The 22936-nt window shown below is 46.8% G+C and overlaps 1 protein-coding gene across 1 annotated transcript in view; it reads left to right on the plus strand.

Annotated features, from left to right (window-relative positions):
* Window positions 1–22936, plus strand: part of LOC146186732 (uncharacterized) — a 194602-nt gene that overhangs the window by 24775 nt on the left and 146891 nt on the right. Inside the window, exon 3 of the mRNA XM_084608104.1 lies at window positions 6494–7352. Coding sequence (XP_084464230.1) covers window positions 6494–7352 — 859 coding nt within the window. The remainder of the gene's footprint in view (window positions 1–6493; window positions 7353–22936) is intronic.

The raw sequence follows: 22936 nt of genomic DNA on the forward strand, positions 1-22936 counted from the left end.
TCACGTTACCGGCTTTCGATTCTGTTGCGTATAGCTATTCAATAGAATTGCCTCGGGTTGTTGATGAAGTAACAATTTTCCTAACAGAGATTTTCAGTTTCTTGCAGCGTTATTTTGCAAAAAGATGTCAATAATGCATATTCAGAATGAGATTGTAGTTAAAACCACTGTATTATTTTCATGCAACTGTATACCAGCAACTCGAAATAAGATTAGTTTAGCACCTGCTGAGGGTGCCTCCTCGCTCTAAGTATCAGTGCTGAGTCTTCACACAGGGCACTCGGGAAAAAACTTACTTATGAGACATGAGAGCCATCCTACTGGGTTGATTAGCTCTCGTGCCTTCGCTAACGTAATAAAACCAAGCCCTAAGCTGTATATGCATTAAACTTTTATTCGCTAAAGCAAAAGTGAGGCATTCCTCGGGTTTAAAGTGCTGCGGTGCACTGAGCAATATTACCGCTACGCCCACCATTGCCAGTAATTGGTGCACTCGACGCCAACGTGTCTCAGCAGTGGCCGGCCTGTCGTCACGACACTTCTGATAGAGCATCAAAAAGTAGGCCCACTCTGCTACTGTCTTTGTAAGTGCATTTAGCACAGGTACTTTGAAAGCGCAGTTTTACTCAGTACCTACTACTAGTTCATAGTTAATATTTTTACTATTTCACTGTGATGGAGAGTTAGTGTGAAATATTTATGAATTACTTATTCGTTTATCGGAGACTTACCAACGTTGAGAGCCCCGTTCTACATTTTAAGCTTCATGCGTCTTACTACAGATAACTGTGTTAAAATCCTTGCTTTTTTTATCGTTCCTACTCACTCAGAAAGCCAATACTTCTAAACTAATTCGTTTTATGCTTTCTTTTGCGCCGTGATGTTGCAGCAGTCTATTCCTGTATTATGGGAGTAAATGAATCGATATGGGCTAAAGCGCGCAGGAATAAATAAGAAGCTAGCACTCTAACGCCAGCTTAAAGCCAATTATATTACCGTGTTAAAACCCTAAATTTGAACCTTCCATCTAGGACTTATACGTGGATATTAAGTTTTATTCTCATGCATAGAACTGAAAAAAGCCAAATCATAATTTTATTCTTAGGAGTAAAGTCTTCACTGTTCCCAGCTCCGTGATTTTTTTTCATGAAGGATATTTCTTACCTGAGGGAATCCGATGGTTATGTAATGAAGTATGATGAAATGATTAAATTAATGGAAAGAGGTTTGCTGATATTACGAATTCCAGGAGTGAGAGATGATGTGATTTTTTCGTCCAGGCAATATACGCAGCAGGATTTCTTACTCAAAGCACCGCTACCGTCCGGTGCCTGATTCTTGTCGGTCTTAGTGCTGGGCAGTCCCGCAGCAAGTGGTGAATGTCGGCATCAATGTTTTCCCATTTTCATATCAGACACCCTGGGCGGGGATATAAATGCCGGAAATGAGAGCAGCCCGACTGACGGCAGGAGTTCTTAGCAAAAATATGTTTGAAATGTTTTATTTCTCATCACGTTCAAGCGATATCTCATGGCAAGATAAACGCCGCTTATAAGTCTGCGCTTAATGCCCGTGTCATTTCTTTTCATTTCGTGCCTTTACAGAATACAAGGGCCTCTGTGAAAACTTTTTCGCGCTGCAGGTCTGGCAGCGGGGGTACCCGCAATTTTTCGGGTGCACCTGAAATCGGGAAAACAAACTTTCGAGCTAGTTCACCTCATTCTTGTACAGGGTCATCCAATTCTAGCTATAACACGGTCACTGCTTTCAAAGCGTCATTGCTCCGACCCGGCCAGGCAATAAAGCTGAGTGACAGGTCATGTGATGCACCACTTCTGATCCCTCTGTGTTTCTACCGCTTTGCTTCCATATGCGCCTGCGTCGGAGGCAGTCTTGTTTTGAAAGCAGTGGCCGTGTTATAGCTGAAAGTGGATGACCCTGTACATTGCTGCAGCGGAAGAAACACGATCGCATATAGAGGACATACACAGCACACGGACGAGCACTGCTTCCGCCCTTGTGTTTTGAATTTCTTCCGCTGCAGTTATGTACTAATATGCACGCGAAATATTTTTTTTTTCTAGTTCGCACTCTGAAGGACTTGTAATTCGCCAGCACGAAAGCACTGAGTAAAATATACCTGATACAACCCAATGGCGCCTGCTATCTTTCAGTTCTTTTATATTCGATTGACAATATAGCTCTGAATGCCAGCTAATACATAAATTCATGTGTTGTTGCTTTTCACACCTTATTTTAAATTCAGCATCTGTATGCTGCTCAAAATGTAAGGGACGAAAGGTGCGGACGGACGAACATGGTTATACAAAAAATTGGAATAATAACGTTTCACTTTATTTTTTTGTTAGCACATTGTTACTTTTGTACTTTTATTATTTATATTTTGTTTTATTTATTCAATCTTCGTGCTATTTGTTCTTGAACAATAAATGGCGAGCGAAGCAGATGCTTTACCATAACACACGCTTACAGTATTAGCGGCTATGGGAGCTGTATCTATATAAAATAATTCATTATTTTGTAATATCATGACGAATAATAGCGCCAGTAATGACGAGCAAAAGTAATAGTAAGCGAAGAGCAAATGACAGCCATTTTATCTTCATGCGTCGGTCGCTTCGATAAACTGCCAGGGTGACATTTGACCGAGTTGATCGTACAACGTCATAGCAACGTATTATAGCCCACGGCCAATTTTGGCCCTGGCTGGTTCCGCTGAATGCGCTGATTGCGAGATCTTTGTTCCGAAAAATCTTTCTTTGAAATTGTGTGGTGAAAAATTCTACGTGTTCACTCCTCGAAAGCCTAAAACATAAATTCAGAAAGATGCGCTAAGGCTTTTCTTTCAAGGAGAGAGCGGGCGAAAGATGGGGGTAGAGAAACCAGCCCCTCCGCCCTTCCACTAGGATGGCCACTGAAGATCTGCGCTGGTGTGAGCTGTGAAACTTGGCTTTGTCTGCAGCATGCTCTGAATTACACGCTATGATTTCATTCAAGCATTTGTATTTTCGAAACTTTGGGAACTCGTACGTGAAACAAATAAAGTACGCTGAAAGTTTTTGAGAAATATTGAAATGCTAGCAATTCCTTGGCTTTCGCATTTTTGATACTTTGGGAACTTGTAGTTGAATTGAATACCTATTTATTATAGATTCAAAGTTTCGGAGAAACATTTAAATTTCGAGAATCCCCAAATGGTTTATTTGCCAAAATGCACCTTTCCGAGATGCATCAAGCAACAGTAATGCGAAAATATACAAAGGTTTCACTCGCCCCCGATATGCGTAATTCAACAATAGAAGCTGCGAAAGAAGCAGCCGCGTTGAAGTTTTAACACGTACTTTGGAGGTAGGTCGAAAAGAAAAGCCGGAGAAAGAACGGCGTGCACGTCGTGGATAAAGTTCAAATATTCCTCATGACGGCGAAGACGCCGTCCACCTAGATAGCAGGCAGCCAAGAAGATGCCTCAGCAGTCGGCCGAGAGCAGCGTTCTACGAAACGAATAAACTACAGCCGCAGGATTCCGACGCATGACACTTTTCGAAACATGTCGGACAACACAAGCTGGTCAGACCATTCTTTCCAGACAATAAACTCAACAAAACGAAACAATCAACAAAACAAGGCAAAAATATTCAAGAAATGAATGGAGGAGAAAAACGGAAATGACAGAACGCCGAGAGACCAAATAAAACGATACGAAAGAGAAAGACTCAGAAGAGGGGAAGGGAAAGGAGGGAGAGGGGGCCTGCGTGCTATCGATCCGGCAATCCTTCCCCTCATTCGTACATCGCTGCGAGCAAGAAGTGAACGAGTGGGAGGGAAGAGAGTGGGAAGAGATGAGGAAAGAAGAGTGGGGGAGCAAGCAACGACCATTCCCTTCATCCCGTTTTCTTTCCCTCGGTGAAGAGACGCGCTGGCTGCGGCCGGGGCTCTCCCCGTATCCGCCGACGCACACAGCCTGCCGAAAGCTGGCCGCTGCGGACGCGCTCCCCGCCGTCCGCGCTGCAGGAAGGGACGAGCACGTTCGCCGCAGGCGACTCTTTCCACGCGCACAACACGGAAGATAACCGGACTCGGCGAGGACATTGGCCGCACCTGCTGCTGCTCCTGCTGCTGCTTTAGTGGGAATAGGGCTCGGGTCTGTCTACTGCGTGGTCTACTGTCGTCAGCTGCATTCCCGAGAGGAGGAGGCCGACTGCAACCGCAGCGTTGAGGCGAGTGCCAGCCTGTGTGCTCGTCTCCTGAGAACGCGTGCTACTTCTAGCATGACAGCGCATCTCGTTGCTTTGGCTGTGTATGCTTCATAATACGTAACGTTCACCTTTTCTTTCCCTGAGTTGGTAACTTTCAGAAAATGTGCATTTTGCGAAGATGGCGGTAATCTATTTCGACCGTGCGTTGCGGTTGTACTAGCAGGTATCGTGAAGAGATTCCCATTATTTTTGTTATAACGAAGTGTGTAGTCTCTCCTTTTTACAAATGTCATAAAAAATCCGCTTTTCTTTTATTTTGTTTCGCAAGCGATGTAGTCAGGCTCCTTTAAACTCTATACGCTTCTACTGCCTAATGAGTAAAGCATAATTTCGAGCTCTCACACCCGTTTTCTTACAAGGAAGGTCGCTTCGGTAAGCTCTAATTCGAAAATATGCGCGAAATATAGAAAATGAGCACGTGCTCCAGCTTTCTGGGGTAAATAATTTGAATACATCAAGATAGCCTAAATGTATTACGCCATTTCAAGTTTCTAAATATCTCATTTACATTTTTAGCTCCATGTTTAAAACCCCAAACCAACTGAATCAATATGAAATGCAAGAGTAATCAGTTTGCAAAGCGCAAAAATGATCGTCACCGAAGAGCTTTGTCGGTTGAGTGATGTAGGGTTTTCCATTATCATGTTGTTTCTTCTCTTGAAAGCGAAGTTAGTTGGCGAACAAAGGCAGCAGGTGTTTATTTTAACAACGCACAGAGGCCCTCGGGATAAACACCGGCACTGAACTATAATTTCACTGCTTCACCGCAGTCTGCGTGATGTTCTAGTTGTCGTAACTTTCGGTTTTCTCTCCGACAGCTTCTGCAAGCCGGAAGCCAAAGTCCCGTTAGTGAAGAAATTGACGAGTCAGCGCCTTCCCGCGGGAAGAGTGTGAAAGGAAGGTCATCACTGTCGACGAAAGATGATTTGGTTTATTTATTTCGGACGCAGCCAGAGCCTTCGATTCGCACAGCGAAGAAAGAAAAGCGGCGCCACGTCCGGCGACGTCACGAAGTCGTCGTGTGAGGGGACGTCGCCCTGCTACTACCGTAACCACCGAGCCGTGTTTTAGCCACGAAGTCAGCGGCAAAGCATGCGGCTTGTTAGGCGGAGCCGGGCAAGTCTGGGAGACGCGTTCCGCCCTCTCGAACGCCACGGCGGGCACTACGGCCTCTCGGTAGGCAGGCCGCCAGGAGGATCGTAGACATTGCTTTCTGCGTTTCGAATGAAGGCAGCGAGCCACAACTTGCCCAAAGTCTTATTCAAAGTGATATCCTAAACCACGAGAAACCCATCCCCGGGCATTATAAGCTACTGCTCGCGAAATAACTTGCCGCCATCGCTAACACCCGGTCGTGTCCCATCAACGAGGAGCCGTCAAAACACAAAAAGCTCAAGAGCTCCGTTCGAGCACCTCTTCTAGTTCGTGTCGTCACTGCCGGCACGCTAAGTTCAAACTTCCCTCGTTCGTTGCTCAAGAAACAGAGTATCTCAAACAAGTCGGACTAAGTGTTAGTCCGCAGAAAAGCTTCCCCGTAAAGCCAAAAAGGCACTAACGGCGTCCTTAGCTTCCCACAAGTGGATAGTCGTAAGTTCTGGCGACACCAGCTGGAAGAGTTTCTTTCTTTATTTTATCTCACTTTCGGAGCAGCCGAGACCTATTCTCTGGGCGCAGAGAAAGCACACCAGTCGAACATCCTAAAGAAAGCCGATCACAAGTCGATCCGTGCTCGTTCTTTCTGGGGCGTACAACGACAAATGACTTTTCTTCTTCGGCGATCGCTGACTAATGGACCAGAACGGAGCCTGCCTGCTCGACTAGAGGAAGACGCAGAATCTGCAAGAACAAGACCGCGCCCCGCCGCCGGCCCTTGGGGGAGTCGCCACCCAGAACATACGCTTCAGCGCTCCTCTCCCAGAATCGGCCAACAAAGCTGCGGGACTCATTGCAGAAACCGCTCGAAACAGCTTCCTTAGAAATCCGCTTGGAGCACCAATATCGTCGACGACAAGTCCTTTCTGTGGACGCCTTTCTTGTGACCGAATGTTCTTCGCTTCTTTTTGGACGATTCCGTCGGAATCCTTCCCGCGTTTCAAAGTAAAAATCTGGTCTACTCGCAAATACACGGACACTTTTCTTAACCGATTGTTCCTCAAAAGAACGCGCTGCACTAGGGGCGTGTAGGGCAGCTGGTGGTTTTAGTTTATTCGGGCCAGAGCTCCCAACCGGCGTCACTGGTGTCAGAAACTGTGTGTAAGGGTGTGCCGGCCGCGTTTATTCGGGTCTGCACCCGAGCCAAGGCCGCCACGCTGTGGACTCTATACACGCTCCACCTGGTCTCGCAACCAGCTCGAGCAGCAGCCGCTCTCGGGGTACCAGCGAGTCGCGGCGCCACAACAGCCGGTCCAAGCACCAGCAACGCGCCGCGCCACCAGTCGATCCCACTGCGTGAACTCACTCCGTACGACGTCCCGTTTGTGCCCGTGTCCACACCTCCACCGCGTCGCGCTACCCAACAAGCGCCGAACCGCACCTGTCTGACGCTCAACCGGCCCTACTCGACGTTGAACCGCCACACCACTTTCGCGGAGCCCGTGGTGATGGCTGCGGGCACGAGCGGTAGCAGCCAGCCCCCGCGAACGCTGCCTCCGACACCGCGCTTCAAGAGCTTCAGTTCTTCTTGCCTGCACAGCCCGACCACCGAGCTGCAGACATACTCGGACGTGTCTCCCACAGAGCTGGCGGCCACTCCGACGTGGCAGGAGCGGCCTGCTTCGCGCTTCGTCTTCTCCATCTCTCCGCCCAGGGCCTCTTCCTGTCTGGGCAACCAGAGCCCGCAAGAGTACCGGCCCCTGTGCGCGACGTCCGGCGACGGCGAGCAAGGGGGCGGTGGCCGCGGTGGAAGGGTGCGCGCTGTCCACGCCGGACTTGGCGCCGCGACGAAAGAGGACGAGGAGGAAGACGTGAGCCGAAAGGCGCGCTGGATCATCATCACCACGGCCGTGTCGCTTTTTGTGATGAGTGTGCTCCTCGTGGGCATCATGCTCCGACTGGCGCCCGTCATCGACGACCTCGGTGAGTCCCTCCTCTTTCCCTTCCCTCCACCTTCTTTCCTTTCCCGCCTTGGTAAGCGGTCTCTTCATCCGCTTCGCAGGGCAGCGCGCAACATATGGATGTGCACTGCAGATATATGATACTGTTCAAACTCACTCGCTAAACGTATTCCTCACTTTAGGAGCGTTGATTTGCACAAGTAATGACTCAAGCACGCTGCTGTTTTAACAAGTACACCGCCCATAAGACATCATGTATCATCCTTAACGCTTCTGCTGCTTGTTCAGCCATGAAAATGTAAATTCTTGATCCATTCATTAAGCTATCCTGTTTCTCCAGAATAAAACCTGACACCCTATGCGACACATTGTGGCAGGCTCAAACGCTTGACTTTTTCCATGGAGTACTTGGTTTTCCGCAGCGTTTCTGCTTCTGTTAAATAACAGTTGTTAACAGTTGTTACTGGTACCATGTTTTATACAAATATAGCATAAGTATTTATTTCCTCGTGACCGTGCTTTTATTATTCAATTCCCCAATTTAGACCTCGCAGCCGAAGAATGAGCAAAGTAAACTCTATCCTATACCCTTGCCCGAATAAATACGCAAGGCTTCTTGCTCAGCGGCTCACTTGTAAGAAATTATATACCGAAAGGGATTAAAAACTCCCCGGCTGAGCGTTTCAAGACTTTGCGACCGTCTTGATGGCGGAACATTGGGCACCATTCCTCGCACGGCAAACTGGACCTTCTTGAGCACCTCATCAACATCAAGCATTTCTCCGGTCGAACACCGAAGTCTGGTAATGAACAGTAATCCATTCTTCAAAAGGAAATTCTCAGATTATTATCGGGCAGTCAGTTCGAGAATTGACCTCAATACTGGAATCCTTCAGTGCAGAAAATAAATCTTTATAGCATTCTAAAACTTGTTCGCGAGACGGGTGCAAGGACAAAGAGGTAGATTTCACCGCTAAAACAGCATTCTCAAATGTCGTAAGCCACATGCGACCCAGAGTTAAGCGCGATCCCTAAGCAATGCGCTTATATTTTACAGTGGAGCCTGTAAAGCTAAAGGGAATACCCCGCAGATTCCTCAACCATCGAGACAATTCGGGGTATTTTTGTCGCGCATAATATCAAAGATAAAAGGAAACTAATAATGAGACACACGCACATACATCTGCGCCGAAGTACATGTACGTATGGTTAATGCTTTTAACGTACAGTTGGTTGGTTTGTGGGGTTTAACGTCCCAAAGCGACTCAGGTTATGAGAGACGCCGTAGTAGAGGACTCCGGAAATTTCGACCATCTGGGGTTCTTTAACGTGCACTGACATCGCACAGGACATGGGCGCCTTGCTTTTCGCCGCCATCGAAAAGTGGTCGCCGGGGCCGGTATTCGATCCCGCACCCTTGGGAACAGTAGTCGAGCGCCCTAACCACTGCGCCACCCCGGCGGGGTTTTTTAACGTGCAGTTACTAATTCTCAACTTTACTCTGATGCGCACAATGGGTTCACTCAAAATTTCTGTTCAAGGAGCCTTCTCTGCATACATGGTCTCGATCGTAGTAGCACGAGAAAATCACCTTTTAGAAGAGTGAAAAACAAATGTTGGACTCGAACGTGCGAATTATTGAGACCGAGTACCTATTGTGAAGAATATACTGGAACACTCAAATATGTGAAAATATCAGTTTTAAATGAGTACTATAACCACATCGACTTCAGGATATAGAAGGCAAAACTTAGCACATGCATTCCACTTTCCTAATTAAAAACGCTTTATTCTTGCTTTGTGGCGGCACGATCAAGATGCCCATCTGACTTTTCTCCGTCGTCTTGAGGCTACCCTGTCTTGCACTCATCCCTATTAAAGAAAGTTTTGGCATCTCCAAGGGACGCTCGGGTTGCTTCATCTCTTCCTTGTTGTTACTGTTGGCTTCTTTCCCATGAGGACAATGCTAATCAAAGAAGTTGGAAACAAGCTATTTCAAGTTAGCAAACTTCGTTCCGGTGTCTAAGTTTGGCACAAAGAAAGACGGAAGAAAAATTGTAGGCAGTGGAACTAGTACCCGTGCATAAACGCCTGTGCATCTCACATGGGACAGCGTGAATTCGAAGCCGCGAGGCCGGGCTTGAGCCGGGACCGACACGCTCTGTGAGTCGGCTCACGCGAGCGCGACGGAGCGCCATGTTACTGAACCGTGCCGTGTTTGCTTCCGAGGTTTCGGCACAGGCTTCAGAGTCGCACTCTACGCACGAGCAGCGGTGGCGGCGGACTAAAAAAAATAGGGCGAGACAACGACAAATTATCCGCGTTGACAGACGCGAAAATGAGGCGGTGGAGGCCAGCGAATGGAGACTCAGCACGAACAGCCGCTAAGTGCGACCGCGCGAAAATGAGAGGCCAGCCTTTCCATTCATTTGTCCTCGAGGCTGCCCAGCTCCCGCCGTGTCTCTCAGCCCTTGCCACTGCTGTTGTTGTTGCGGCTGGTCGCACGCATGGCGGGACCCCCCGCTGCCGTCCTCTGATTGCAAGCACCGACACCCTCCACCACTCTGAAAACCATTTCGCACACACGTGACCATGAAGAAGGCGCCTCCCCCTCTACTTCCTTTCTTGCCGCTGAGAGCAAAACAGCGGGATCCGACGAATCTTGTTCTTTGCGAGCGCTAGCACTTCGTTCCTGCAGGGCGCTGAGGCCCCACGAGCTGGGAGACAAATTGGGTTTTCGCACATCTTGACCACCACCCTCTCCACTTACTTTCCCTTCTTCCTGTCACTAGGGAGCTGACGATATCCTGTACACTTCCGCGGACGGGGTAATTCGTGTGATGGCAGTCTGGACAGCGTCCGGTCAAAACAACAATTTCAACACAAAAATAAAGCAAGAACCGAGATGCAGCTGTTCTCGGCCAATCGCCTCCTCAATCCGGAAAGCAAAGTCACACAGGATGCCGAGAAAAATAGAAACGGGAAGTACAAAAACAAAAAGGCACTGATGTCGCGTAAATACGGCAATCACAGCGTGATAGACAATGCCTTTGTGGTGAGACAAGAACTGTTAGTTTATTTTTTGTGTTCCTCGCCATCGCACTCCTAGGAGAAGCCGGGCGATGTTCGCTGACGTCGCCGAACACGCTGCTTGAGCTCGAGTGAAAAATTAATGACCCAATAATCTGGCTTGCTTATCAATCATTAGGCGAGCTTAATTCTCCCAGTGCCTATCGGTCGTCCGCGGAGATCGAACAGCGCTGTTAAATTAGACAGAAGCAAGCTTCGAAGCTTGAAAGGCTTACACAGCCGTATAGGCCTCAACAATTTTTGTCAGTGTTATATTTTTTATTCGTTTCTTGGAGCTGATTATTATTAATTTTTTCTAGTAGAAAACACTTCCGGCTGCATCGATAGCGGTGCTGCGTCAGCATGCTTAAAATTATCCTTCGCTGTGCCTAAATAGCCAGAGTAAATGATTGACAAGAATTTCATTTTGTTCAATATAAAGAGCTGCAGAATAATAAAAAAAGGCTGAGCAAAGTTACAAAACTTCGTCTCCTGGAACTGAAACGTTTGAGACTCTTGGTAATAGGTATTTGTAAGTCAGTATAATGCGTGCTGGGAACAGTGGCGAGGCAATTGGCAACGGTGGTGAGTTAAGAAGCAGAGCTTAGATAGAAGCCAGAAACCTTTCAAACCTCAATTTCGTAATTTATATGTGCACGTAACCAAGTTGTTTTAGTATTCCGCCAGTTCTTGCCAGAATGAATATGTGTTGTGTTTAGTTACTGATACTGATAATAATGATACGCCTTTATAGGCAAATGTCCGTCAGCATATCGTATCAGTCACAAACATATGTACGCAAGCGTGCAAAACAGTAGACGTGTTCAAGCGAGGCCTTGCACTATGCACACAATAGTAGACGAGTCAAAGCACAAGCATCCATAGACATATATTTCCTTCGCCAAACGCTTGAAGCCTACCCTGAAGCCCTCAGCCACGCATCGTTGTTTGTTATACATCTGCGTCATTGCATATCCCATCAAGATAAGATATGAACTTTACCCTATCCTCTCACCTCCAATAGCGGGGACTTCCGGATATTCTACGAACGCCACTCTAAATGAGCTGGATTCAAACCTCCCTGGGCTCTTAACGTTCGAGCAAAGCTGCGGTAGGATACTGTAATATATATTGCACGAAACATCTACAGATATGCATATGCAGATATTTGAAATATTTATGTGCATGTGTAAGCACAAATATCAAATACGTATGCTCGCGTTTGGCTCGAATATGAACACCTGTAGGTAAAATGCAAATTAGCAGCGCACACGCGAACGTCGCCTCATTATCGTGTGTGGTGGGCTCATAGGACAAATGCATATTTCCTGACCAACACAGGCATCGAATATTAGCCATGTAGTACTTAAACGGCACTGTGCTCATAATCAGGAATGTAAGTCGATTCAGTAGATAGAACCGACATTGGCTTATTCGCAGTTTATGGCTAACCCAAACATTGATTGTAGAATCGATTTAGGATTCTTTAGGATATACTGATCGAATGAGAATACCGAGTTCTAAACTTCAATCTTGTTTAATTATGGAATAGTATTGCGCGCAATTGAGAACATCGAGCTTTTACGGTTGTAACCTGGAGACAGGAAGGAAACAAAAATATTTCGGCCTGTGACTTGAAAGTTGGCTCTGTGGTTATACACTAGTGTCTCTCAAAAAACCTCGCTTTGCAGGCGCCAGCTAGGTGAATTTTGCGGTTTGTTGGTGAGAGAAAATTACCTGTCGATTCTCACCTCTCTCTTTCTCTCTCTCTCTCTTTCTCTCTCTCTCTCTCTCTCTCTCTCTCTCTCTCTCTCTCTCTTTCTCTCGCTCTCTCCTTGTTTCTTTCTTTCTCTGTGTACAAGTGTATGTGTGTGAGGCAGAAAGCAGCTACGCGGGTAAGTTGGTCTGTGCGCGCCCGCTCAAATTCGGGTTTACCATTGCTACTTTATATTCGCACTTCCCTACCTTAAATGAACTTTTCGTCCACAGTTGATTAAAGTCAATTTTTAAATGTTCCCTGAAGGCGCTAAGTACAAACACACCTCTGTTCAAGTTTTTTTTTTTTTAATCAAACAGAAGATACATGTTTTCATCTGAGTCAAAATCGTCGATTTCAGCACCAAGGATTCTGTGTTCGTACTCCGATTACATAGAGGAAATACCTGAGTTCAGCCCATATTATACACCACATTACTCTTCGCGCAAAGGTAAGCTGTGCGGGTAAGTCGTCTCTGTGCCCACAGCAAGTGATCACAGCTTTCACTGTTCCTCCTTGCAGTCCATGGAGAAATGACTTTGATAGCGAGATGCACAGCTGAAAAAGATAGAGAAAAGTCATCCACGCGGTCCTCTAAATGCGTACCGAATGGTTCCGGAAAAAAGCCGCCCGGGCGTGTTGGCGTGACGCGGTAATCCGTTGCGGTGCACCCTCTCGGTGGAAATGGCACAGAGGAGCTGAGCTCCCTCTTTCTTTCGCTTTCTACCTCCCTTCGCCGTTCTGTGAAGGCTGACATGGGCGTAGGCGATGCACGGGTTTGCCGTTATTCGACACGTGGGTGACCCAGAATACATCTCACCGAGATTCGTTCCTCCCCGCCGCACTCGGCTTCCAACGCGGATGCCCGTCTTGAACCGCCCACCTGATATGTTTGCGAATGCTACCATGGATCGTCATCGATCGAACTACAAAGCTCCGTTCCTGCTCGGCGTCCCGAGTTGCTCGCAATTAGGGACTCGCCCGCGGAGATTTTGCCACGTGGAAAAGGCTTGTCGTTCCTTCTGCAACGCGCACGGAATTAAAACCGCAGTTTCGGCTCAGCTCGCACACAAGCGACTTTGAAGAAGCTGCTGGTAGTCGAACGGTATCGCCTATGCATGTCAGCGTTATTGAGAACTCTGTGTTTTATCGACGTTATCAAGGGAAATAAAAACAGCAATACTCCACATTCACAGTAAAAAAAAAAAAAAAAAAAAAAAAAAAAAAAAAAAAAAAAAGCTCAGTCGATGCTTTCTTCTAATGCATGACGTTCGCAACATTTCTTAGCATCGCAATATCAGAGTGCGGTACATGATCGCCTCAGCATGTTTAGGTACTATTTCCATGTCTCCGCACAGCTGACTTGGGTTGTAAGCCACAAAATATTTAATGCATACAGAATATTTATTGCATAACTTTAAAGGCTGGACGCTTCCAAGCTGACTAATCACAGAAATTAAGGCGTAAACATTGTTCGTTTTGCTTGCACACTTAAGACCCCTATTTTTAGCTTGCCACTTCGTATTTGAAACAGGCGTCGGAGTGCGAAAAAAAAAAGACATGGCCTTCAGCAAAAACTTCTAATTCTTTAAAATACAATCAACATCTAAGTCATGAGGTCGATTCAGTTTGTCCTGTCCCAGGCCTCGACAATCACTTCTAAAAACACAAAATCAGAAATCGATTATTTTCTGAGGCGTTAGTTATCGAACTCAATACACAGCGTACTTCACATCAGTGCTGCTGTGTTCTTAATTTGGAGGCTGGAATTTCCCGGTGATTTCGTACCAAATAAACAAGCCTTCGCAGTCTTTAGCACCACGATGGTGAAACACCTGCGTTGCTCAACACATCGTTACAGGTTGCGAAAAGAAGAATGAGAATATTATGTGGGTTTTCTTTTTATATACGCAGCTACCACTCTCTTGAGTCTACAGTGAGCACATTTAGATAACTTAATATAAAACAGGCCTGACCATCGACATTCTGGAACTTCACATCTAGGCAAAGTTCGAAAGAATCTAGCAGCTTTACTGATGCGTGCTGACTGCACGAAGGACTCCGAGGCAGTGAATGCCATTTTTACTCCGGTGGTGAGGAAAATGGAGGAACGTTTTGCAGCTTGTGTTCGGGTCTCGTTTCTTAATTTATATTGGTTTGGCTGATTAAGTCTGGGGCTCACAGGCAACTCTTTTTTACGCAGCGACACTTTCATTAATTGAGGCCCTAAAGGCAGTGTTGTTAGTGGTACAGGGGAGGGCTAATATTGATTCGCACCAAATTGGAGAAAACGACGCTTGTTTTCTCGCTTATCGCAGTTCTATAACTTCAATATTTTACGCTTGTTCCTTAATGCGCACTAAAATACGTTTAGGTAGAGATTTATCCCTGTATGCTAAAACATCAGTGAGCATCTTGTGCAGTCACTTTATTTTGTGTGATCTGCTCTGCACTGCCTCACAGCCACGCCTGGTAATGGGACTCTCAAAGCGTGGCTTCAGTACAATTATCATTCCATCTGAGATTTATCTAGATTTAGAGTGAATAATTTTCTTTCAATATGCTACGTAATTTTATTCCTATAAGACCTTCGCGAGTTTTCTTGTGGTACCTCAGAGACACATAGAAAGCTAAAATCATGTCCGCAGGTGCCTTAAAGGCTGGCTTTGTTGCCTAACAACATTGTCTCTCAGCAAAGCACGCTTTACAAGCACAAGCCAATTGATTTTAACTCGATATTGTTATAGACCCCTCTCCCCTGCAAATCTGGCGTCGGCTTTGGGAGCGACAGATCACAGGCGTGGCTTTGACGGTTGGTAGCGGGCAGCTGGCATGGCCGGGCATTTACTGTTCGTAGGGTTGAGTGACGGCACGCAACCACGTGGCATTGATGATTTGGCAGGAACTGCCAACCGGGACTTCTCATTTCAGACTGAGAGGTGAATGGAAAGGAGCTGGGACACTTGTATTCAGAGTCAAATACGAACGGCTGGTTAACCAGAGCTTTATATCTATCTCAGATGGTATTTGGCATGATATGATAGCTTACGGATGCTTGCTAAATATTATTTGTAAGATAACAGGCACAAATTAAGGAATAATTTATCAACCTAGTGGCAAAGTATATGCACATTAATGATCCCCATAGGGCGCCGCGAACGAGAGCCTTTAACACTGTCTCGTCATACTGTAAAAGAGGAGCTTAACCTCTGTTCACATCTCTTAGGGCTCGTGATCTTAAAGCACCACAAACGGAGTTAAAAAGCTGCTCTCGGATGCTTCGCATACCAGATCCTGCGGACATGCGACTAGCTGAGCGTAACTGCTGCGTATTAAAGACAACCTTATTGAACGTTTCGTGCAAACTTCTGCGTGCAAAAGTTTGTGTCCACACACTCCAGTGACAAAAAAATCACGACGATTATGCCAAGCCACGTAACAGAGCAAACTCAGAGATAGCAGTATCTTCTGTGCGCGCACATCAGCGCTTACAATTTATTTATTTTATTTATTTATTTATTTATTTATTTATTTATTTATTTATTTATTTATTTATTTATTTATTTATTTATTTATTTATTTATTTATTTATTTATTTATTATAATCCCCAGGGGGCCATACAGCTCTACGGACGGGAATGATGTACTTAGTAATACAACAAAACATAAAAGTAAGAGCGTAGTTTTAAAACATTTTGCTGGCTATACAGTTTTATCTAATGCGTTCCTGAAATAAACAATTCTCATTTATTAGTGCAATTGATGCAGGAAGGTTACTCCACTCGTTTTATGTACGGAGTAATAACGAATGAAAGTAGGCATTAGTTTTGCACAATGGTACTCCAAATTCGTAGTCGTGAACATCCGTGTCAGCAAGTATTGGGGAGTAAAATAAATTCTTCTCGCAGGTGAGAAGGATGAAAACTTTTGCGAAAGAGGTGGACATGAAGTGTGGAATTATAGCAGAGCTCTCGAAGCACGAGCGCCTTCACTCTACCTAAGCCTAAACTGCACGCCTCTGCGCATGCTGAAGTACATAAAAGGAACGGTGTGTGTGTGTGTGTGTGTGTGTGTGTGTGTGTGTGTGTGTGTGTGTGTGTGTGTGTGTGTGTGTGTGTGTGTGTGTGTGTGTGTGTGTGTGTGTGTGTGTGTGTGTGTGTGTGTGTGTGTGTGTGTGTGTGTGTGTGTGTGTGTGTGTGTGTGTGTGTGTGTGTGTGTGTGTGTGTGTGTGTGTGTGTGTGTGTGTGTGTGTGTGTGTGTGTGTGTGTGTGTGTGTGTGTGTGTGTGTGTGTGTGTGTGTGTGTGTGTGTGTGTGTGTGTGTGTGTGTGTGTGTGTGTGTGTGTGTGTGTGTGTGTGTGTGTGTGTGTGTGTGTGTGTGTGTGTGTGTGTGTGTGTGTGTGTGTGTGTGTGTGTGTGTGTGTGTGTGTGTGTGTGTGTGTGTGTGTGTGTGTGTGTGTGTGTGTGTGTGTGTGTGTGTGTGTGTGTGTGTGTGTGTTTGCGCGCGCCCGTGTGTGGGCGTGCGCGAATAGAACAATGCTTCATATAATGTGGCTATTTTATTTCTTTACTTGCAACGCAAAATACTCTGAATAGAGCCCTGAACTGCAATATGATAGTCTTCTCACAGTTATAAAGAAAAACGTTTACGGAGCGTTCGCCTAATTTATTGTTCGGGGAACTAATGCAAAGTTTCGTCAATATTGCACTCTTTCTTCGCGAGCGCAATTTAATACACTATTTTTCAGTGCGGTGTCTAACTAGGCATCTTTAAATAGAATACCTGTATTTAATAAAAGCCACTGCATTGAATGTCAGGCTGGGAGTCCGAAAAACAAAGCCAATATACCAGGGCTCTCCGAACATCAAAAGAGCGGCTCCTAAAATTTAAAAACTTTTTCAGCGCCGCGAGCCATTTTGCTGCAGATGGAGATAGTGTTTCGGAGAACTTTGCATTGATTCAAGTACTCCGAAGGAAAAAAAAAACATTGAGCACAAAGTGTTGCTTCGCAATACCGCAGTACTTTCCTGGTACCTGAAACTAATTTTGTTTTCCTTATGTGACCATTGTAGACCGTGATGTCTTCCGAAATAGTTCTCCTACTTGTTGCTGCTTGGAGAACTCAACTTTATGCAGAATATGAAAATTTTATTTTCCTCTTTCACTATTTTCAGAGACAATAAAGCTTCATATATCATCGAAGATTGCTGCAAGTGACATGCGGCAGATGGATAACTACACGTTTTGTTCATCCCACACTGAACAACTCGGCATGCTTCGTTAAGAAGAAAAAAAAAGAATGCGCTTCATGGAATGTACGAGGTAGTTCATAATCATTAAATTGGAAAGCAACGTGCCCGCTTCGCATGTAGTTGTAGCTTCGGACAATTCCACAACTATACTTCGTCGCACATTCCCGGGTGTAGTGCCTCAAATAAAATGCATGTGGGTAATCCTAACTAGTAGTGGAATGTCTATGGCTGCCTAACTTCAGGCGTCCAAGCTGTAGCAAAGTAAAATCAACAGGACCGGAGAGAATGGGCTTCCGAAGGGACCTGCTTGGCAGTGAAACGGATTTTTCTATACAAAGTGGGCCATCGCCAAACGAAAGGTAAACCATTAACAGTGCATCAGCTCAGCTAGGCCAGGATATACGCAGCAAAAACTAGGGTTTGGCTTGATTGAGCTTGTTTATCCGATATGCTATGATACACCGGTTAAGCAGTTAGAGTTCGGCTTGATTGAGCTTGAGAGGGGGGGTTATCCGATATGCTAGGATACACCGGTTAACCAGTTGAGACGCTGTCGTGGTTTTTATACGTGTGTAAAGCGCATGTTTACGCCTTATAGACACGAAGACCGATCGGCGGTCTGTAAAGTGGTTTTCCACCGTCTCAATTTTGGATACACAGTATCTAGACCTGATGGTCTCTCTTTGGTGCACTGCACAAAATCAATGGCGGTTCCCCATTGAGTACAACGTGAGGATACGGTGCTAAATTAAATCCGAACTTCACTTTCATACATTAGCTGAGTTCCGACGTTTTCTTCCTGCCCCGTTGGATGGTCTTCTTCTCCGTATTGTTCGGCGACGACTCGGCGTCTTTGACGATCCGAGACTTGGCGCCGCCGCTTAGTAAGATGTTCTTGCCGCTCTTCAGGCATCTCCGGCGCTCGCTCTGCCTTCCTCGCTTCATTCCTATGTTGTTGGGTGACTTCGCGCCACGCGATGACTTCGGGATCCATCGACGCTTGTTTTACGTAGCCTTTGTTGATGGTTGGTAAGATGATGTTTTCAGTCAGTTCACACTATGTGAGCTCCTCGCCCTCTTCATCCATTGCACGTATTTTTAGCGAGAGAAGTCGATATGATCCAAACATATTTTTAAGTAGACTGATGACAGCGCAATTCACGGGCACTGAGTGAAATCCGGAGTGCTGCATGCAGTTAGCGTGTCCGACCCTTGCCAGAGCTTCGACAAGCAGTGCAAGATGCGTGTTGAGGACCGACTTTCCGCTCAAAATTCGCTTGCAGGACTGGACACGGTTTGCGATCAGTATCTTCTCACTGCTAATAGGGGAGTTCATGAGCGAAGTTGTCGCTCTTCAGCAACCTATTTCGCCCTGCGCCCCGGATACATCAATGCGCGTCCCTGAAATACGACACAGAATAAAGCGACAGGTTGCACAAGCTCTTTCTTTTTACGTAAACGTTGCCCGATATAGCATCCCTTGCCTGAAAATAAACTGTCATCTTGACTAATAATGGCATATTTTGAACGCCAGTCGATTTGTTTTGCAGCTCTAGTTCTCAAGAAAAAGAGTCTCAGACAAGCGATGCTGATTAGAAGATAGCGCCCTGGGAACTCGAGCAAGACGGCTGAAATTTATTTGTGCTGACAATGAAATACGTATTACTTTCGGCTTCGTCCGTAAAAGGTGCATTCAGTGGTTGAACAGATTTTCTGTTGGCTATACGGCTATACGAAGAAGAAGCGTGCAGTAGCGCGGGCAGAAGCGCTCGCGCTAAGCCCGCTAACATATTCATTAAACGTCATCTCACGACCATCGAGAATCATCTCTCTGATCTCTGTTCTCCTGTGTCCATCGGCTTGCGTCACGTAACATGTGGTTGGAGGTGCGGGGTACTTCATCATCACCCCTCATCCTGGTCCGGAGCTTCGGCGCCCTGCGACTTCTTGCGCCGTCGGCGAAAGGTTAGGAGGCATCGCATGCCTTTTCCCCCTGCCTGCCGGACCCAGCAAGACCTTGCCGTTCCTCCGCCCCGTCCCCTAGCCCCGACCACAAGACACGACGAAAGAGAGACTGACGCGAGACGCCACACATGACCACAAGAGACAAAGAGAGACCCGAATGACCATATGTGACCCCACTGACCTGATGTGCCGACTAACGACCCCACGACCAAGGACACCGCTACATTTGAAGACATCCTCCTCTGCCTATGCCATGCGGTGCGTTCCTTGGCCTCCGCCATCGAGTCGAGGCAACGTGTGGCCCGAGAGTGTCTTGGGCCAAGGTTTATCGGGAATCATCGTGCCAGCAAACCGTTCTATTCTTCCTTCTTCCTCTTCTTCAAGCATCCAGATACGCCAATCATCATGCCATGGAATCATCAACATCGGTAGACTACCTCGTCCACGATCGGGACGATCACTTGGTGGCCCCGGGTCATGTTACAGACGAGCAACGAAGAAGAGGCGGGCAGTGGCGCAGGCAGGAACGCTCGCGCTAGGCCCGCTAACATATTCATTAAACGTCATCTCACGACCATCGAGCATCATCTCTCTGATCTCTGTTCTCCTGTTTTCATCGGCTTGCCTCCAAGTAACAATATAATGGGAATACTAAACCTGCGGCTGCTTGGGCACTTCTACAGTGGTCTGCCTTCAACGTCGGAGTCAAGATGGGTTGTTGTATAATGTAGTATGATATGGTTTGCTGCCAGCCTACACATGCTTCTTTCGAAACCTTTGGCTCCGAATGCTTTTGGAAAGCTTTTGTAACCTTTGTGCTTGAAATAGCAGAACTACGTCTTTAGTTCTTACTTTTCTTTCTTTGGTGTACAGTCAGTGCGCTTCTTGTTTCTTCGTTTGTCCAGTTATTTTCCTATTTACCTGTTTTGATACACGTCCCTTCGATTGGTTTTCATGTTTATACGACCGCGATAAAGCAGGAGGTGCGCCTGTCGATAAATTTTGGTTAACTATCAGCAAGCAAGCATGACCATGAATCATTAAGATCATCTTAAGCGCGTGCTTACATACTGTGCGCACAATTTTTGTATAGATTAACGACCGCCTCGTATCAGCTTTGTTAATGGTGAAGGCTGGAACTGGCTTCGCTGAACAATGACGTGTTAGCAAGAAAATACTTTTTTAGGCGGAATTGTTCACTTTCTTTGACGTCAAAGATACCGCTGTAAAGCCCTAAAGCTGTATTTACGTCCATTGGTACCCTAAGTGTATACTAACAATATCCGTCTCTTCTATATTATTGTGGTTTCTCTCCTGTGAAGGAACCTGGGATGCCTGTCAAGGGTAACTAAATTCGGCAGCTTCACACACGCGGCAAACCACGAAGCTACGGGAGTAGCTAACAAAGCCCGCTCCATCGCGCCTCTCACAGACTTTCCCCCTCGGTGGAAGAACGAAAGCATCCGCGAGGAAAACGCGAAATCTCAATAAACCCGGCGCGCCTCAGTCAAAGGGGGACGCCAACCGACCAGCGCCTGCTCGGCAAACAGCGCTGACAAAAGAGTGACAAAGCGGGACGCGCATCTAGCGGCGGCAGGTCCGAAAACAAGGCAAACGAACCGCCCGAGGCTTATCTCGGCAGTCGCACGCAAGCACAGCATCAGGCACACATCAGCCGCATTAAGGTGGCTCGGGCGGCGTCGTTTGCGACGACTCCGACAACGCCACCCGCGCCCACGCACGCTCTCCTTTATTCAGGAACACACCGAGCAACGCCGAACTTTTTCGCAACAGCCTCCGTCTCTCTTCCTCCTTTCCCTTTTTGTCCCAGCCGCTCGTGCAACCACTGACCGCAGCAACGCTGGCGTGGTAAGGGCGCTCGTTAACGAGACCCCTCTCTCCTACGCAGCTTCATTACAGCGTGCGCCTCGCAGTTGCGCACAGCCCTGGCGATGCAGCCACATCGGCCGTTGCTGACCGGAGAGGGTGAGAACGGAAGAGGTTGGAAAAGCTTGGCACCACGTAGTGCCATCTTTGTAACTTTTCTAACGCCTGAATGGCACTTTTTTTGTTCCTCCGCTCGAAAGCGCATGTCAACGACATCTTTATGGTCCCCCGTGTCCGCGCTGCCACTGGACGCGCTGGAGTCGTCGTTTTTACGAGGCTGTCGGAAATAGGCGCCGCTTAACAGAGCGAGTACGAACGAGTGGGCTTCTTCTCAAGACACAGCCGCACTTAGCTTAGAAGTGCGCGGCGAAAGTCCACCTCCGGAGCACTTCGGGAGGCGAAAAAGCTGGCGGCGAGGGAGGAGAGCGCGGAGCTGGAGGTCGAAAGATGCTTGCGTCATCACTAACTGAGATCGCTCTTTCGCGGTTCTTTCTAACGGCGCCTCGCACTCTCGCGCGTTAGTACAGGGACTTCCGCTTAATGTGCTTCATTCGCTCTTGGTGGCTCCTACTAACGCAATTCTCTGACCGTTTTGTAAGTTTGGCTGTAGGCGGGTCCAAGGCGCGAAAACGACAGCTATGAAGACAAAGCAGCGCCTTTAGGTTTTGTCACCGGTTCGTAGAGTTCAGAGTGTATCCATTTTATCTTTCTTTGACCCACCGCCTTTCACGAGCCAGCGAGCTCTGTTTGAACAATCGCCGACTCCTTTCCGAGTGACTTCCGTCGTTGCTTCTATTGGGGCAGCGTCGCCATCCAAGGAAGCCGACGCATAGAGGAAAGCGCCAACTATTGGAGGAGAGAAAGAAGAGGCAAACGAAAGAAGTTCCGCAATGCGCGCTTTTCTTGTAGAAGGAGGGAAGAGTGACGCGAAGTGAGCGATACGATCAGGGAAGGACACGAATTCTAATTAAAGGACGTTTCGGTCCCCTCACGACATCCGCGTGCACAATGGGAAGAAAAGATGCTGACCAAAGGAGTAGGAATGATAGGCTCAAGAGCCCTTGGGTTTCCTGATTGGAGTCCATTCAAGCTAGGCTTCCGCGTTGGAGCAAGAACGTCGGCTAATTAGTCCTCGCTCTCTCCATGTCTGACCTCTCCTTTGTCTAATTCTTTTTTTTCTTCCCACTTCATTTTGTCTTCTTAGCTGAAAAATGTTCGAGTTGCCCTCACACTACTGACCTTCTGTCAGCTGCTTCGGTGATTTGGGAAGCAGTTACATTCATTTCTTTCTTTTTCTTTTTTTGCTGCTTTTATAAATCAACGTGACTTGAAATTTCTAACCTCTACACTCAGTACTTCAGGAGAAATCTCGCCTTTTTAAATTGTGCACAATTGATATCGTAGCCAAACTGTACAAGCGACGTAAAAGCGTTAGCAGTGTACAATGTCGATCAGTTTAATTTCGAAATGATAGCTGGAAGGTATGTTTCTGTAAATTTATTGCCGGATCGCTGCAGAATTCACTGCAGAGCAGATTATGGTTCCTCGTGATTTCATGGTCGCAGTATTTCTCCCCTGAAGGCTCTCGCATCTTGTCGCCTGTACATGCAAATCCAAATTTCTTGCTTGTGGTTGCAATGCCAGCTTGTGTGCTGAGATGCGTCACCTCCAGGGAAAC

This window comes from Amblyomma maculatum, chromosome 6 (genome assembly GCF_055883805.1).
Source record: "Amblyomma maculatum isolate TAMU_Amacu chromosome 6, ASM5588380v1, whole genome shotgun sequence".
Taxonomy (NCBI): Eukaryota; Metazoa; Arthropoda; class Arachnida; order Ixodida; family Ixodidae; genus Amblyomma; species Amblyomma maculatum.